Source organism: Vulpes vulpes, chromosome 12, assembly GCF_048418805.1.
Source record: "Vulpes vulpes isolate BD-2025 chromosome 12, VulVul3, whole genome shotgun sequence".
NCBI classification, from domain to species: Eukaryota; Metazoa; Chordata; class Mammalia; order Carnivora; family Canidae; genus Vulpes; species Vulpes vulpes.
Genome location: NC_132791.1, coordinates 182,090,114 through 182,107,945, shown reverse-complemented (window position 1 = coordinate 182,107,945; position 17,832 = coordinate 182,090,114). Strand labels below are relative to the sequence as shown.

Here is a 17,832-nt window from a genome sequence, read left to right as displayed (position 1 = left end):
TTCCCCTACTTCTTTCTGGTGGTTCTTGCCTCAGCCTTGTTTTTGTTTGTTTTGTGGTTTTTTTGTTTGTTTATTTGCATATATACACAGGTTATATACTATACTAAAGATTTGAAAGAGGACACCTCTGCAGATCTCTGGAGCTCTCTCTTTACATACCTCTTGTCTGGTATTTTACTCCGAAAATTCTAGTTGCTTTAGCCTCCCTGAACTCTGAACCATGTTTCTTTAACTGAACAAGATGCCAGGCTTTGTTTGGGTTCCCCTTTGATGTGTTGTGGCCTCCAAGCTCTCTCTAAGCAGTAGGCTAGGGCATTCATGGAGCTCACCTTGTTTGCTTTTTTTTTTTTGTCTCAGAGGTCATTGTCCTGGGCTACTTGTCCAGTGTCTGAAAACTATTGTGTATAAAGTTTGTCCAGTTTTCCAGTGATTTAAAGTGGTAAGGTAAATCTGGTACCTGTTACTGTATAGCTTTGGTTTAAGGCAGTTTAAATGACATGATGAATATAAAGAGACATAATAATAATAACAATAATAATAATAATAATAAAAGTAATAGACACTGAGAAGCAGCTAGTATTCAACTTCTGTCAATAATAACATTACAATGAATACGTGCTCTTTTTTCCTCTGAACTTCCAGAAACCAACATGGAAAGTGCCAAGGGGTAGATTATCTTATTAAAGAAATAAACAATTTTTAGTAGAGAAAAACACTTTTGCTGAAATTTTAAGGACTGTATGGGGGAACTAGTAGGAGTTTTTGACATCTCTGTCCATCACTGACAGCTGGGGCCGCTGGCGGGAGTGACGCTGAGGCAGCGGCTGCTGATTGGAAGAAGTGTGACTTGATTGCAAAGATTTTGGCCTCTTGTCCCCAGCAGTCTCTTTCACCAGAAGATTACTACAGGGATATCTGCCCCCAGGTAAACACTTGTGTTTCTTTTCACTGTGTGAGGATTATCTGCTTATTCACAGAAAGGAGACTCTAATGCTTCTCTAAGGTGGAGGTAAAAGCAATATAATAGGTTTTTTTTGTTTGGTGACAGGTCTTGTTAATAAGTTAATAAACACCTATGGAAGAGACCCATCTAATTGTTATATTTAAGAATGCCTCCCTATTGTCAAATGAGTAGCCCAGCTTGCTCTTTTTTTTTTTTTTTTTTAATTTTATTTATTTATTCATGAGAGACAGAGGGAGGTAGAGACACAGGCAGAGAGAGAAGCAGGCTCCATGCGGGCAGCCCAATGTGGGACTCAATCCGGTGACTCCAGGATCAGGCCCTGGGCTGAAGGTGGCGCTAAACTGCTGAGCCACCCAGGCTGCCCATGAGCCACCTGGGCTGTCCCCCCAGCTTGCTCTTAAGAGCTGGAATAAGAGGGATCCCTGGGTGGCACAGCAGTTTAGCGCCTGCCTTTGGCCCAGGGCGCGATCCTGGAGACCCGGGATCGAATCCCACGTCGGGCTCCCAGTGCATGGAGCCTGCTTCTCCCTCTGCCTATGTCTCTCCCTCTCTCTCTCTCTCTGTGACTATCATAAATAAATAAAAGTTAACAAAAAAATTTTCTAAAAAAAAAAGAGCTGGAATAAGAAACTAAAATTTCATCTTGTTCATTATCTTTTCTGTGTGTTTTTAATTAGTTAAAAAAAAGCAGGTATTAAGTAAACAAGGTAAATTAACATGGTATTCAACGTAAAAAGCACAGAAGAGTAAACAGAAAAATAAATCTTCATCTCATTTGGTTTCTAGTCCCTCAGAAGTAGTCACTTACTAATTTCTTATTTATTGTCTGGCAATATTCTGTATATTAATGTGTATCCAATTATATGTGTATCTGTATATATATTCCAATTTTTATCCAAGTAATAATGTACTACACACACTGTTTTTCATTTTGCTTCTTTAACTTAACAGTGTATCTTGGAGATCATTTCATCTAGAATCATTTCATATAGTTACCTCATTCTTTTCATGGCTATGTAGTATTTCACCATATTAATCTACCATAATTTATTTAACTAGCCTTCTGTTAATGGGCATAAGTTGTTTCCATTCTTTTGCTACTACAAATCATGCTGCAGTTAATGTCAATAAATAAATAAATAAATAAGTAAATAAATAAATTTATTTATTTATTTAAAGATTCTATTTATTTATTCACGAGAGACACAGAGAGAGAAAGAGGCAGAGACACAGGCAGAGGGAGAAGCAGGCTCCATGCAGGGAGCCCGATGTGGGACTCGATCCCAGGTCTCCAGGATCACGCCCTGGGCTGAAGGTGGGACTAAACCGCTGAGCCACCCGGCTGCCCAATTTTTTTTTTTTTAAGAGGAGAGAGTAGGGTTGAGGCAGAGGGAGAGAGAGAGAATCCTTTTTTTTTTTTTTTAAAGATTTTATTTTATTTATTTATTTATTTATTTATTTATTTATTTATTTATTTATGATAGGCACACAGTGAGAGAGAGAGAAGCAGAGACATAGGCAGAGGGAGAAGCAGGCTCCATGCACCGGGAGCCCGACGTGGGATTCGATCCCGGGTCTCCAGGATCGCGCCCTGGGCCAAAGGCAGGCGCCAAACCGCTGCGCCACTTGTTTATTAGAGAGAACACACAAGCAGGGGGTGAGGAAGAGGGAGAATATCTTTCTTTCTTTCTTTTTTTTAAATTTTTATTTATTTATGATAGTCACAGAGAGAGAGAGAGAGGCAGAGACACAGGCAGAGGGAGAAGCAGGCTCCATGCACCGTGAGCCCGACGTGGGATTCCATCCCGGGTCTCCAGGATCCCGCCCCAGGCCAAAGGCCGCTCCAAACCACTGCGCCACCCAGGGATCCCTTTTTTTTTTTTTTTTAAATTTTTATTTATTGAGAATATCTTTCAAGCAGACTCCACACTGAGCGTGGAGCCCCACATGAGGCTCAGTCCTATGATCCTGTGATCATGACCTGAGCTGAAGTCAAGAGTCGGGTGCTTAACTGAGCCACCCTGGCACTCCAATCTCCATGCAAGTTTTTACACGTGCAAGTATTACCATAGGAAAAATTCCTAGAATTGAAATGATCCATTTAAAGGTTGTGTGCATTTAAATTTTTGATTGATATTATTCATATTATTTATTTATTTTCCCATACCTTTGCTTACACCATGTGTTACAAGACTTTTCTTTTTTTTTGCTAATGTAATACATGGAAAATATGGAAGGAGTTTTCTTTTTTTTTTTTCTTTCTTTTTTTTTTTTAGTTTTTCTATTTATTTATGATAGTCACAGAGAGAGAGAGAGACAGAGAGACAGGCAGAGGGAGAAGCAGGCTCCATGCACCGGAAGCCCGACGTGGGATTCGATCCCGGGTCTCCAGGATCGCGCCCTGGGCCAAAGGCAGGCGCCAACCCGCTGCGCCACCCAGGGATCCCTGGAAGGAGTTTTCTTAACCAGTATTCCCCAGGCATTTAGATGTAAGACACACCCTTTGGAGTAGAGTCCAAAGAAGGTCATTCAGTTGTTATACTTATCTTCAGAGTTCTCATGGATAGGCATGTGTGGAAATAAAATATCACAATGCAAAGACATTATGTTGAAAATACTACACATAAATCGTTCTACAGGACAAAGTTGGCATTTGCAATGATGAGTACATATTTTCTGAATCTAACAGCTATAGTTTTGCTTCTTAACAAATTGATTAAATCAAGTCACATGTTTTAGGCTTGCTGAGTCTCTCTGGAGCAGTGTCAAAGGTCACATAGTTTTGGACAGAAGATACTTCTGTTTGCAGAAAAATGCAAGAGTCACTTTTAAGTCAGGAACAAATGCACTTCTCTGTTGGTTGCTTATACTTTGGTGAACCAGTCACAGGCACTGGAGAACCATATTTATCTTTGAGAATAAAATAGACTCCTTTGTGGGATAGTTCAGGCATGACAGGTTCTTTATTTTATTTTTTAAAAATATTTTGTTTATTTATTTATTCATAGAGACACACAGAGAGAGAGAGAGAGAGAGAGAGGCAGAGACACAGGCAGAGGGAGAAGAAGGCTCCATGCAGGGAGCATGACGTGGGACTCGATCCGGGGTCTCCAGGATCTCGCCCTGGGCTGTAGGCGGTGCTAAACCGCTGTACCACTGGGGCTGCCCAGGGTTCTTTAGGCCCTAAATATATTTATATGCCTTGATTCAGATATTTCATTTGATGGTACTATTTATAATAGCAAAAAATTCTTTTATTTAGGGTTTTTTTTTTAAGATTTTATTTAATTATTCATGAGAGACAGAGAAAGAGAGACAGAGACACAGGCAGAGGGAGAAGCAGACTCCATACAGGGAGCCTGACGCAGGACTTGAACCTGGGACCCCAGGATCACAACCTGAGCTGAAGGCAGCACTAAACCACTGAGCCACTAGTCTGCCCTTTTTTTTAGGTCTTTAATTTAATTTAATTTAATTTAATTTAATTTAATTTAATTTTTAAAAAGATTTTATTTATTTATTCATAGAGATGCAGAGAGAGAGAGAGAGAGAGAGAGAGGCAGAGACACAGGCAGAGGGAGAAGCAGGCTCCACAGGCTCTGGCAGAGAGCCAGACGTGGGACTCTATCCAGGGTCTCCAGGATCATGCCCTTGGCTGCAGGCGGCGCTATACTGCTGCGCCACCAGGGCTGCTCTAGGTTTTTAATTTTAATTCTAGTGTAGTTAACATACTGTGTTATATTAGTTTTAGTAGTACATAATAGCAAAATTTTGAGAGAAAACTGAATGTCTGGATATTAGGGAATAATTTAATAAGTTCTTATATACAGCTTAAGTATAATATTTTTGAGGCATTTATAACAATCTGAGCAGATTTCAGCAGTATGTAAAAATGAATATTAAGTGTGGTCTCAAAAAATTATATGGAAATATACTGGAAAAAATATATCAATAATGTTGTAGTGCTTTGGGATGATTTTTCTTCTTAAAACTTTATTTTGCACATTTTCTCCAATGAACATGTATTTTATAAATTTGATAGCATTATTTGATAAGAGCATAGCTTGGTTCATACACCCTCTGATACTGGGTTGTTAAATTAAAAAAAATTCTGTTGAAAAAAAAAATTCTGTTGGATCAGTATTATTGCAGTAAGTTTTTTATTTTTTATTTTAAAATTTTTAAATATATTTTTTAAATCTAAAGACATTAGTCCTTTCTCTAGTTAATGCACTGTTCCTTACAAAGAGTCTTGTATTTATCTCATGTACTTTTCCTTGTAGATTCTAGATTTATTTCACTTTCAAGATAAATTGACAGTACGACAGTTTCAAAGAGTTGCCACCACTACTTTTATAACGATGTCAAGAGAACGCCCACAATTGGCCTCAAAGTATTTGCTTCAGCCACTGCTAACTCCTCTCCATCGATGTTTAAATACAGCAGGTAAAGAAGGAAGTCTGGTGATTGGGTATCCTTCTCAAGCATCTTTCTCAGTGTTTCAGATTTAAATGATGTAAGTCTGTAGCATTGCAGTGATTTTAGTTTTGCTGTCTTTTGCCCCCAACTTTTTATTTTGAAAAATCCACCTCACAGAAGTTCCAGGGGGAGTACATTGAACCACCTTTATACACCTTACCCGGATTGACCATTTTGGCCATACTCACTTTATCTTTCTCTTTTTATAGGTGTACATTTTTCTGAAGCACTTGAGACTTAGCTGTAGGCATCATCTAATATACAGACTTGATTCAGGGTGCCTAACTGGCTCAGCTGGAAGAGCATGCAGCTCTTGATCCTGGGGTCATGAGTTTGAGTCCCATGTTGAGCATAGAGATTACTTAAAAATACATAAAGTTAAAAAAAAATAATGTGCACACTTGATTCAAATTTTCTCAAATTTTTTCAAGAATTTTCTCTGTAATATTTTTTATTATATTTATTTATTTAGCTTTGTTTTATTTATTTGAAAGAGAGATCACGAGCAGGGCGAGGAACAGAGGGAGAAACAGATTCCACTGAGCCAGGAGTCCAATGTGGGGCTTGATCCCAGGACACTGGAATCATGACATGAACCTAAGGCAGGCACTTAACCAACTTAGCTACCCAGGCATCCCTGTAGCTGTTTTTTAAAATCAAGAATCCAGCCAAGAATCATGCATTTCACTTACTGGCTTTATCTTTTTAGTTTGCATTAATGTAGAGTAGTTCCCTACGTTGTGCCCAAGATTGCAAATCCGAGAAACCACCAAGGAGCCGACACCGATGCAAACACAGGAGGGTTTATTTACAAGCTCGAGCTTAGATCCAAGTATACCCGACACAGTGGAGCAGGAACTTGGACCCCGAGACTAAGAGGGGTAGCAGCTTTATAGGGGCCATTGGTCAATGGGAGTGTAACATATGCAGAAAGTTGCACAGTCATGTCCTTCCACAGGCAGGTGGCTGATTTAATTACATTTTACCCTATAGTATCCATTTGAACTGGCCTATTACTTTGGTCAGGCGGGGCGGTGGGGGGGGTTACATTGTTATGAGCCGATTTCTGATTAGGGTGTGCCCAGCGGCTTGACTGGGGTGGGGCAGCACCTTAAGCAATAAGCAGGTCATGTGGGGGTGATACAGGAGGTGGCTGGTGCAGCACAAAATGGAGTTAGTCCTGCTCTGCTTGTCCAGGGGTAGGGGATTTTTGTTATATTTCCTGGGTCCTACACCCTAGCCTTTTGTTTTTCACTATGACATTTTTTTTTCCAGATGAATACACTTTCTTTATTGAGGGTGACAAGCCAAAACAAAACTCCAAAACTCCAAACGTGTAAAAACCCAGGATGCTAGAAATACAGACTCAATTCATTTGAATAGAAGCTCATCCAGACTGCAGTCACAAACCCTAGTGAGATGCATGTGAGTGCTAAGACAGGGACAGGGGGACAGGAGTGAGGCCAAGAGAAAGGGTGGGAAGGGGACTCCATAGGCTCCAAAAGGATCACCTTCACAGTGCTACCTCCACCTTCCCAGTGACAGTGAAGACCTACTAGGCCCAATCTTTTGACCCCCATTCTTGGAGAGGGCTTTGAAGGCCAGTCCCAAATGGTTCTGCCCTTCCTTGTGCTATCCTTGTTTGCTGAGGCTTCGAGCCTCACTCTTCTCCTCTATACTCTTTTCTGTGATGAGTAGCAGGTTAGGGTACTATGAGCCACAGTGTGAGGCTGAGGGATAGGAGAGGCAGAGTAGAGTCAGGGTGAAGAGAGAAGAGTTATTCCAGGATCATTCTTCTACATGAATCCCAAACTGTGCATCCCCCCCACACTGTGCCTCTTATATCCACTCAGATCTGAGAAAGTACACTATAGGCGTAAGCAATTGTCCTGGAGACCTGCTGTGAGTCGGAGAAGGGGATGGGTTCTCTGGCCTGCACTTGGTGGAGCTGCCTGGTGAGAGATGATGGCAGCAGCAGCTTCTTTCAGCGGGTCAGGCTGTTGTTCAGCGCAACCAAGCAGTTGCTGTACTGCCTTGCCAGATCCATGTACTTGTGCTGCTCCACACCCCGGGAATCCACAGCAGACAAGTCAGTGATGTTGCTGGCTGTCTGAGCAAGGATGGGGGGAGAGCAGGGCCTGCTCATCTGTGTAAGCAGGCTGTCGTAGTTGGGTTTAGCTCCAGTGAGGGCTTCGAAAGGGGGGCCAGGCCACTAGGTCCAGCAGCAGCTGCCGGTCCTCTCTGTCCTGGCTCAGGTCCTTGTTCTCCCAGCCTTAGCACTCCATGGTGGGGTTCGGGCCGGGTACCCAGGCCACATTGAGGATGGATGGCATCTGTCCTCATGATATTTTTAAAGAGCCTTGATTATAAAATGTTCTGTAATTTGTATGTCTAATTGTTTCCTCATGATTAGATCCAGATGAAACATTTCAGCAGCAATACTACATAGGATGACAATTTTTTTTCTTAGTCTCCATCAGATTAGGGGAGCTCTTATAAAGAGGAGCTTTTCTTGGGCAGCCCGGGTGGCTCAGTGGTTTGGCGCCTGCCTTTGGCCCAGGGCGTGATCCTGGAGACTCGGGATTGAGTCCCATGTCGGGCTCCCTACATGGAGCCTGCTTTTCCTTCTGCCTGTGTCTCTGCCTCTTTCTCTCTCTGTGTCTCTCAGAATGAATAAATAAAATTTAAAAAAAAAGAAAAAGAAAAAAAGAAGAGTTTTTCTTTCTCTTTACCTCATCCCCCCTCCTATTTTTTTTTAAAGATTTTATTTATTTATTTATTTATTTATTCATGGTAGACACAGAGAGAGAGAGAGAGAGAGGCAGAGACACAGGCAGAGGGAGAGGCAGGCTCCATGCTGGGAGCCTGATGCAGGACTCGATCCCAGGACTCCAGGATCGCGCCCTGGGCCAAAGGCAGGCACCAAACCGCTGAGCTACCCAGGTACCCAGGGATTGCCCCCCCCTCCTATTTTTTTAAGATTAAAAAAAAATTAAGTACAGTCTACCCCCTGAGCATGAGGCTCTCTAGCTCACTACCCCAAGGTAAATTTTATTTATTTAAAAGATTTTATATATTTATTTATTTGTTTGAGAGAGAGAGAGAACATGAGCAGGAGGGAGAGGGAGAGACAGGCTCCTTAGCTGAGCAGGGAGCCTGCCATGGGGCTTGATGTCATGACCTGAGCTGAAGGCAGACACTTAAATGATTGAGCCACCCAGACACCCCTAAAGATTTTTATTTTTAAGTAATTTTTGCACCTAACCTGGGACTTGAATTCACAACCCCAAGATCAAAAGTCTCATGCTCTGTTGACTGAGCCAGTTGAGCCCCTTGAAGTATTATTTCTGTTGGACTTCAGTATTAGGGCCTAAGATTTCTTATAAATCTAATTTTCATGTACTAAGACTAATACCTCATTACTAATTTATTTATTCTCTTGTCTGTAACTGATGAGGTGTTCTGGTCTGCGGCAGTGGTTCTTATAGTGTGGTCCTAGGGCCAGCAGCATCGGCATCACCTTGGGAATTTATTAGAAATACAACTTTAGGGCAGCCTGGGTGGCTCAGCTGTTTAGCGCCACCTTCAGTCCAGGGCCTGATCCTGGAGACTCAGGATCGAGTCCCATGTCGGGTTCCCTGCATGGAGCCTGCTTCTCCCTCTGCCTGTGTCTCTGCCTGCCTCTCTCTCTGTGTATGTGTCTCTCATGAGTAAATAAATTTTAAAAATCTTAAAAAAAAAAAGGATTGTAGCAGCTTTGCATATTTAAAAAAAAAAGAAATACAACTTTATTATTATTTATTAGAAATATAAATGGGTTCTCCCCAGACCTACTGAATCATAAGTGCTGGTGTGGGTCCCAACAATCTGTGTTTTAATAGACCCTTCTGGGTAATTCAAATGAGTGTTCAAGTTTGAGCCCTGGTCTAAAAGCACTATTCTTGGGAGGCCTAGATTCAGTCCATTTGTTGATCAATTATTTTCATCCTGGACCTTGTTCATTCATTTTAGGAATATTTATTGGACATCTGTTCGCCAGGCCTTTCTTCATGTGTTAGGTTATATTTATAACACCAACTGCATGTTTTGCATTGATAATCTATGGATAACAAAAAAGGACTATCTAATAGTCTGATTGGTTTTAGATAGATAGCCCATCATTGCCACTGGAAAAACAATCCAAAAAGATAAGCTTTCTTACTTCATTTTTCATATTGTATCACATTTTTAAGACTATGTGGCAATAATGATGAATTATCATATTTTATCAATTCTAAGGTACACATGCTTTTCACATAAAAAACTTTAATTTTGGAAATATTTTTCACATTTTAACAACTCTGATATCAAGATGCATCTCACAATTATTGTTTCCCAGGCAGCAATCATGGCATTATCTGTGCCTGCAAATGAGCATTAAAACTTGTAGAATGGGGCTGCCGGGTGGCTCAGCAGTTTAGCACTGCCTTCAGCCCAGGGCGTGATCCTGGAGACCCGGGATCGAGTCCCAGTTGGGCTCCCTGCATGGAGCCTGTTTCTCCCTCTGCCTGTGTCTCTGCCTCTCTCTCTCTCTCTGTGTGTCTCTCGTGAATAAATAAATAAAAAATCTTAAAAAAAAAACTTGTAGAATGGACATCAGCAACTTAGAAAAAAAACCATGAAGACAATAGTAGAGTGGTGAACTCTTAAGAAATATCACATCACCTGCACTCTTGGTGGCACAGAGGATAATATTGTGGCAAAATATGAATATCAGTAATAGTGCTGAAGTGTTTCAGAAGAGTTGGACTCTCTTGTGAAGTTTTAAGAAATCCTTGTTTTATTTACCCAATTATATGGTTTATATAAGGAATGATATACATTAAAGCTGTATGTCTAAATAAATTTAAAAGAACTCTCTTAATACTTTTTTTTATTAAGTGTTTTAATCTTCATTTCAGTTTATTTATTTATTTATTTTTGTTTTATTTTATTTTATTTTTTTAAATTAATTTTTATTGGTGTTCAATTTACCAACATACAGAAAAACACCCAGTGCTCATCCCGTCAATTCATTCCAGTTTAGTTAGCATACAGTGTTATATTAGTTTGGGATGTCCAATATAGTGATTTAACAATTCTATGTTTTATTCAGTGCTCGTCATAATAAATGTATTCTTTAATCCCCATCACCTATTCCACTTTTTCCCTGATCCACTTCCCCTCTTTTAATACTTTCTTAAAAACTCTATTAAGAATTTTTTTAAGGGGATCCCTGGGTGGCTCAGGGTTTAGCACCTGCCTTCAGCCCAGGCTCCCTTCAGGGAGCCTGTTTCCCCCTCTGCCTGTGTCTCTGCCTCTCTCTGTATGTCTCATGAATAAATAAAATCTTTTAAAAAAAGGGCATTTAAAAAAAGATTTATTTATTTATTTATTTATTTATTTATTTATTTATTTATAAGATTTTATTTATTTATTCATGAGGGACACAGAATGAGAGAGGCAGAGACAGGCAGAAGGAGAAGCAGGCTCCCTACAGGGAGCCTGACGTGGGACTCAATCCCAGGTCTCCAGGATCAGGCCCTGGGCTGAAGGTAGCACCAAACCACCAAGTCACCTGGCTGCCCTAAGATTGATTGATTTTATTTATTTATTTATTTATTTATTTATTTATTTATTTATTTATTTATATTTATTTTTTATTTGTTCTTATTTTTTTTTTTAAAGATTTTACCTCTATTCATGATAGACATAGAAAGAGAGAGATGGGGGCAGAGACACAGGCAGAGGGAGAAGCAGGCCATCCTGGGAGCCTGACACGGGACTCGATCCCAGGACTTCAGGATCACGTCCTGGGCCAAAGGCAGGCACTAAACCACTGAGCCACCCAGGGATCCCCAAGATTTTATTTTTAAGTAATCTGTACACCCAATATGGGGCTCAAACTCAGAATCCTGAGATAAAGAGTCTGATGCTCCACAGGTTGAGCCAGACTGGCACCCTATTTTAAAACTTTTTTTCTGGGGTACCTGAGTGCTCAGTGGTTGTGTCTGCCTTCAGTTCAGGTCCTGATGCTGGGGTCCTGGATCGGGTCCCACATTGGGCTCCCTGCACAGAGCCTGCTTCTTCCTCTGCCTGTTTCTCTGCCTCTCTCTCTGTGTCTCTCATGAATAAATTAATAAAATCTTAAAAAAAAAAACAACCACTTTTTTTTTTAAAGATTTGACTTGTCTATTCCTAGGACCCTGGGATCTTGACTTGAGCCAAAGGCAGAGACACTCAACCATTGAGCCACCCAGGCGTCCCAGTTTTGAAAGGGAAATTTTTAAACACATCTGTAGAGAAAAGTTTAATAAATTCTTTTCTACCAGTCACCTCAACATAACCATTGACTCTGTCGTTTTCACTTAATCCAATCCCCAATTTTTCAGTCATTCAATATACAAGTAAAATTTTAAGTCATAATGTATCATAGGTTACTTGTTTTTTCTTTTTTAGTGATACATAAAATAGTGTTTATAATCATTAGCATCATAGATTTCATGAAATTTTATATTTGATGTTGTACATTAGTAACCATGTCAAGTCTGTAATTTTAGCTGTTACTTAGAGAACTCTCTAGTAAAATTTTCTTTCTTGAGTCCTGAGTTCTATTCAATGAGGTACTAAGTATGGGTTATTTTGTTTTTTGTTCTCTAGAGATTCCAGAGAGTGACATGGTGCCAGGGATCATTTTGGTGACAGAAGAAGAACTTAATAGATGTATTGAGGATGTATATAAGGTTGGTAATTTGAGTCACTAATGTTTTTAGCTAATATTTATAGTCTTTTAAAATAGTTTTGCCTTTTTAATCAGTACTTCAAGAACTAGAATGACTAATCTTGAATTCCAAATGATTAATATTTTTTTCACCCTGAAACTGGAAACTATAAGCTCTTAGTATAAAAAACTGTTACATTTTGAAACTGTCAATTTCATCATTTACTCTGAATGTTAAACAGTTTAGATTCTCTAACTGGCACATACTACTGATGAAAGCATGTCTTTTGAAGATACATTTGAAATGCAATAGGTTTTCAAAACTGTATGATAGTATTGAATCTACTTTATATCTTTTTGATAGTAATCATGCCATCATTAGAAGTCTGAATAAATGAATCTTGCAAATGACTACCTAAATATGTTACTGAAAATGAAAAAAAGTATGTTCTCTATGATTATAGTCTTATAACTATATATGAAACATATATTTTTAGACAAAAAATGAAATCCATTGTGTTAGGGCCAGATGAAAATCTTTTTTTTTTTAATTTTAGATTTTTATTGTTTTATAAAATTACATGTATAAGTGAATATATTCTCACTACGACAGTTTCTTTTTTTTTTTTTAAGATTTTTATTTATTTATTTATTCATGAGAGACACACACACACAGAGAGGCAGAGACACAGTCAGTGAGAGAAGCAGGCTCCATGCAGGGAGCCCCACATGGGACTCAATCCTGGGTCTCCAGGGTCACACCCTGGGCTGAAGGCAGGCGCTAAACCTGAATAAATAAATAAAATCTTAAAAAAAAAAAAGGCTGTTAATAGGGATGGAGTTTCTTTTTAAAGGTTTATTTATTTATTTATTTATGATAGACATAGAAAGAGAGAGAGAGAGAGAGAGAGAGAGAGAGAGGCAGAGACACAGGAGGAGGGAGAAGCAGGCTCCATGCCTGGAGCCCGACGCGGGACTCTTTCCCAGGACTCCAGGATCACACCCTGGGCCAAAGGAAGGCGCTAAACCACTGAGCCACCCAGGGATCCTCCGGGATGGAATTTCTTTTTGAGATAAGGAGAATGTTCTGGAATTAGACAGTAGTAATAGTTATATACCCTTGTGAACATACTAAAAGCCACTTATACATATTAAGAGTGAATTTTATGGCGTGTGAATTACTCATCAATAATTTAAAAAATTCTACATTTCTCATTTCTGTGGCAGTAAATTAAACATTTTAGATTAAGTATTTAATTTTTGTGAAATAATTCAAACATACAAAAAAATGAATAGTAAAACACGCATGTACCCACCACTCAGCTTAAGAAATTAAACATTACCGATTCAGTTGAAATCTTCTATCTACTTATCCCTGGTCACATTTCCCTTGCTTCCTACCTGAAGGTGCATTGTGGTTTTAATTAACTGTTTTCTTATTACTAGTGAGTTGAACATCTTTTTGTGTTCTTGGCTCATTCGTATTTTCCCTTCTTGCCTATTCATATATTTTGCCCATTTAAAAAATTGGGTTATTTGCCTCTTCAAAATTTTTTTAGAATAAATCTTTTTTTATAAAACAGCTTTATTGAGATATACTTTACAGACCATAAAATGATACTTTAAATGTACAAGTTAATGATTTTTAGTAAGTTCACAGAGTTGTGAAACTATTGCTACAATACAATTTTAGAACATTTCCATTACCTCAAAAAGATCTCTATGCCAAACAGTCACTTCTTGTTCTTACCCTCAGCGCCAGGCAACCCTTAATTTGCTTTCTACCTCTATATAGATTTGCCTTTTGTGGCTGTTTAATGGGAGGGAACCATGGAACATGTGATCTTTTGTGGCTGGCTTTTCTCTCTTAGCATAATGGTATGTGTTTAAGTAATCTCTATGCCCAACATGGAGCTTGAACTCATGACCTTGAGATCAAGAGTCCGATGCTCTACCAACTGAGCCAGCCAGGTGCCCTTCTCTTAGCATTATGTTTTTCAGGTTTACCCAGGTTGTTGCATATATCAATATTTTGTCTCTTTTAATTGCTAAGTAATATTCATTATATGTATATATCACATTTTGTTTATTCATCAGTTGATGGACTTTTGGCTGTAGAGGAAATCTTTCTTTTTAAAAACAGCTTTAAATGTCCATCAACTGATGAATGGATAAAGAAGACATTGTAAGTATACACAATGATATTACTCAGCCATCAAAAAGAGTGAAATCTTGGGGCAGCCCAGGTGGTTCAGCGGTTTGGAGACCCAGGATCGAGTCCCATGTCAGGCTCTCTGCATGGAACCTGCCTCTCCCTCTGTCTGTGTCTCTGCCTCTCTCTCTCTCTCTCTCTGTGTGTGTGTCTCTCATGAATAAATAAATAAATAAATACATACATACATACATAAATAAATCTTTAAAAAAAAGAAAGAGAAATCTTGCCATTTGCAACAATGTGGTTACAGCTAGAGTGTATTATGCTAAATGAAATAAGTAGTCAGAAAAGACAAATATCCTATGATCTCACTCATAGGTGGAATTTAAGAAAGAAAACAGATGAACATATGGGAAAGGAGAAAAGGGAAAAAGAGGGAAACAAACCATAAGAGACTCTTAACAATAGAGAACAAACTGAGGGTTGATGGAGGGAGGTGGGGGATGGGCTGGATGGGTGATGGGTATTAAAGATGGCACTTGTTATGATAAGTACTGGGTATTGAGTTGAAGTAATGAAACTGAATTCTGTTCCAGAAACCAATATTGTACTGTATATTAACTAAAATTTAAATTAAAAAACCCCAGCTTCATGAGATACAATTCACATACTGTACAGTTTACCTATTTAAATGTGCAAATTGGTGCACCTGGGTGGTTCAGTCAGTTAAGTGTCCAACTCTTGATTTCAGCTCAGGTCACGATCTCAGGGTTGTGAGACTGAGCTGTGTATTGGGCTCTGCACACAGTGGGGAACCTGTTTGAGATTCTCTGTCATCCTCCTGCTGCCTACTCTGTACTCTCTCTGTCTCTCAAATAAATAAATCTTAAAAAAAAAAAAAAGTCTGCAGATCAATGGCATTTTATTACATTCACAGGTTTGTGCAGCCATCATCACAATTGATTTTAGGATACTTTATTACCCAAAAAGAAACCTCACACATACTATCAAAGCCCTCCACCACTCTTCCCTCCACTCTCCTTACCACCCTACCCCTCTAACCCTAGGCAGCCACTAATCTGCTTTCTCTTTCTATAGATTTGCCTATTCTGGACGTTGCATAAAAATGGAATTATAAAATATGTGGTCTTTTGTGATTGTGACTTTTTTACCTAGCATGATGTTTTTCAGGTTCATATTGTAGTATCAAGCAGGACTTCATTATTTTCTCTTTTTTTTTAAGATTTTATTTATTTATTCACAAGAGAGGCAGAGAAATAGAGGGAGAAGCAGGCTCCTCGCAGGGAGCCCGATGTGGAACTCTATCCCAGGACCAGGATCATGCCTTGAGCCAAAGGCAGATGCTCAACCAATGAGCCACCCAGGGGTCCCATTTAAAAAAATTTTTTTTTAGGCAGCCCAGGTGGCTCAGAGGTTTAACGCCGCCTTCAGTCCAGGGCCTGATCCTGGAGACCGAGGATCGAGTCCCACGTCGGGCTCCCTGCATGGAGCCTGCTTCTCCCTCTGCCTGTGTCTTTGCCTCTCTCTCTCTCTCTCTCTCTCTCTTCTCTGTGTATTCTCATGAATAAGTAAATAAAATCTTTTAAAAAATAAAATTTTTTAAAAGATTTTATTTATTTATTTGAGAGAGAGAGCATGCACAAGCAGCAGCAGGGGGAGGGGCAGAGGGAGAGAGAGAAGCAGGCTCCCAGGTGAGCAAGGAACCCCGTGTGGGGCTTGATCTCAGGGTCCTAGGGTCTTGACCTGAGCTGAAGGCAGACGCTTAACTAAGCCACCCAAGCATCCCATATTTTTTTTAATTTTTAAGTAATCTCTATACTCAATATGGCTTGAACTCACAACCCTGAGATCAAGAGTTGTATGCTCTACTGACTAAGCCAGCCAGGTACCCCAACATTTTATTACTTTTTATTGCTGAATACTATCCTTTTGTAGGTATAGAATGTATTTTGTAATTCATCCTTTCATGGATATTTGGGTTGCTTTTACATTTTGGCTGTTACAATCAATGCCGCTATAGACATTCATGTACAAGTCTTTGTGTATACATATGTCTTCATTCATGTTGGGTGTACTGCTAGGTCTTACATTAACTCTGTTTAACCATTTGAAGAACTGCCAAAGTGACTGTACTATTTTACATTCCCTTTAGCAGTGTATGAGAATGTAGAGTAAATCTTAAGTTATATTATTTCAGGGCAGCCCAGGTGGCTCAGCGGTTTAGCACCACCTTTGGCCCAGGGCGTGATCCTGGAGACCTGGGAATGAGTCCTGTGTAGGGCTCCCTGCGTGGAGTCTGCTTCTCCCTCTGCCTGTGTCTCTGTCTCTGTCTCTGTCTCTCTCTCTCTCTCTTTCTCTCTATGTGCCTCTCATGAATAAATAAATACAATCTTTAAAAAAAAGTTATATTCTTTCAGGTAAGAAGGCAAATACTTTTGTTTTAAACTTTATGTATGATATTAATAGTTTATAGATATAAAACGCATGCTGAAAAATTCAGAACTCATCCTCTACAACACTCAGCTTTTTGCTAAAGTAAGGTGTTTACTACACTTTCATTTAATTTGCTATTTAAAAAAAAAGATATTGGGGTACCTCAGTGGCTCAGTCTGCTGAGCATCTGCCTTCTGCTCAGGTCATAATCTCAGGGTCCTGGGATCGAGCCCCGTGTTGAGCTCCCTGCTTGGTGTGGAGTGTGCTTCTCCCTCTGCCTGCCGCTCCCCTTGCTTGTGCTTTCCCTGCCTTCTCTCTGTCAAATAAATAAATAAAATCTTAAAAAAAGAGAGAGAGAGAGGCACAATACCTCTCTACTATACCTTTAGAGGGTAGACCTGGCATACAAATATAGAATTAAGTTGCAGATAGATAAAATATAACATGGTGACTTAGTGAATATAATGCTATTTTTGTTTTTTTTTATGCCTTATTTAGAGACTTATGAAAAAAAAGTTTTTATATTCTGTTCTCTAATATTCATAGGCAAGGTCATTTTAGATTATAGGAAGAAGAAACTATATAAAGCACTCTAGAAAGCAAATGTTCTGATTTAGAGAACAGGGTCCAGCTAACTTTCAGAAAGGTTATCTTCAGTCACATACCATCTAAGGAATATTGTGATGAAAAATTGTTAAATGGTTGGGTGTGGAATAGCAGAAAAACTTGAAAGTCGCGTCAAGGATAGAACTAAATGTGACTAAACTTTGATAAAAATTCCTCATAGTATTTCTGGGAAGTAAAAAAAAAAAATTGCTTTTCGAGGAAAAAGAAAGCAAAACAACTTCTTTCTGGCAAGTGAATTAGCCTCCAAAAAATGGAGAGATCCAGAAATAGTGAATCCTGCTATTGTTCCTATTCTTGTCCCCCAAAGCGGGGAAGGGGGGGGGCTCTAATTTGGTGAACAGTTTGGTGAATTTAAAACCTCCTGGAAAGGCAAGCAAAATGTTAGTTTGCTATAAACACTTGATGATGAACAAA

The 17,832-nt window shown here is 39.3% G+C and overlaps 1 protein-coding gene across 3 annotated transcripts in view; it reads left to right on the top strand.

Moving 5' to 3' along the window:
- TANGO6 (transport and golgi organization 6 homolog) overlaps positions 1-17,832 on the top strand; it is a 195,529-nt gene that overhangs the window by 22,006 nt on the left and 155,691 nt on the right. For all 3 annotated transcript variants that reach the window (XM_072731624.1, XM_072731623.1, XM_026011568.2), the window contains exons 5-7: positions 789-925; positions 5,248-5,410; positions 12,122-12,204. In XM_072731624.1, coding sequence (XP_072587725.1) covers positions 789-925; positions 5,248-5,410; positions 12,122-12,204 — 383 coding nt within the window. The remainder of the gene's footprint in view (positions 1-788; positions 926-5,247; positions 5,411-12,121; positions 12,205-17,832) is intronic.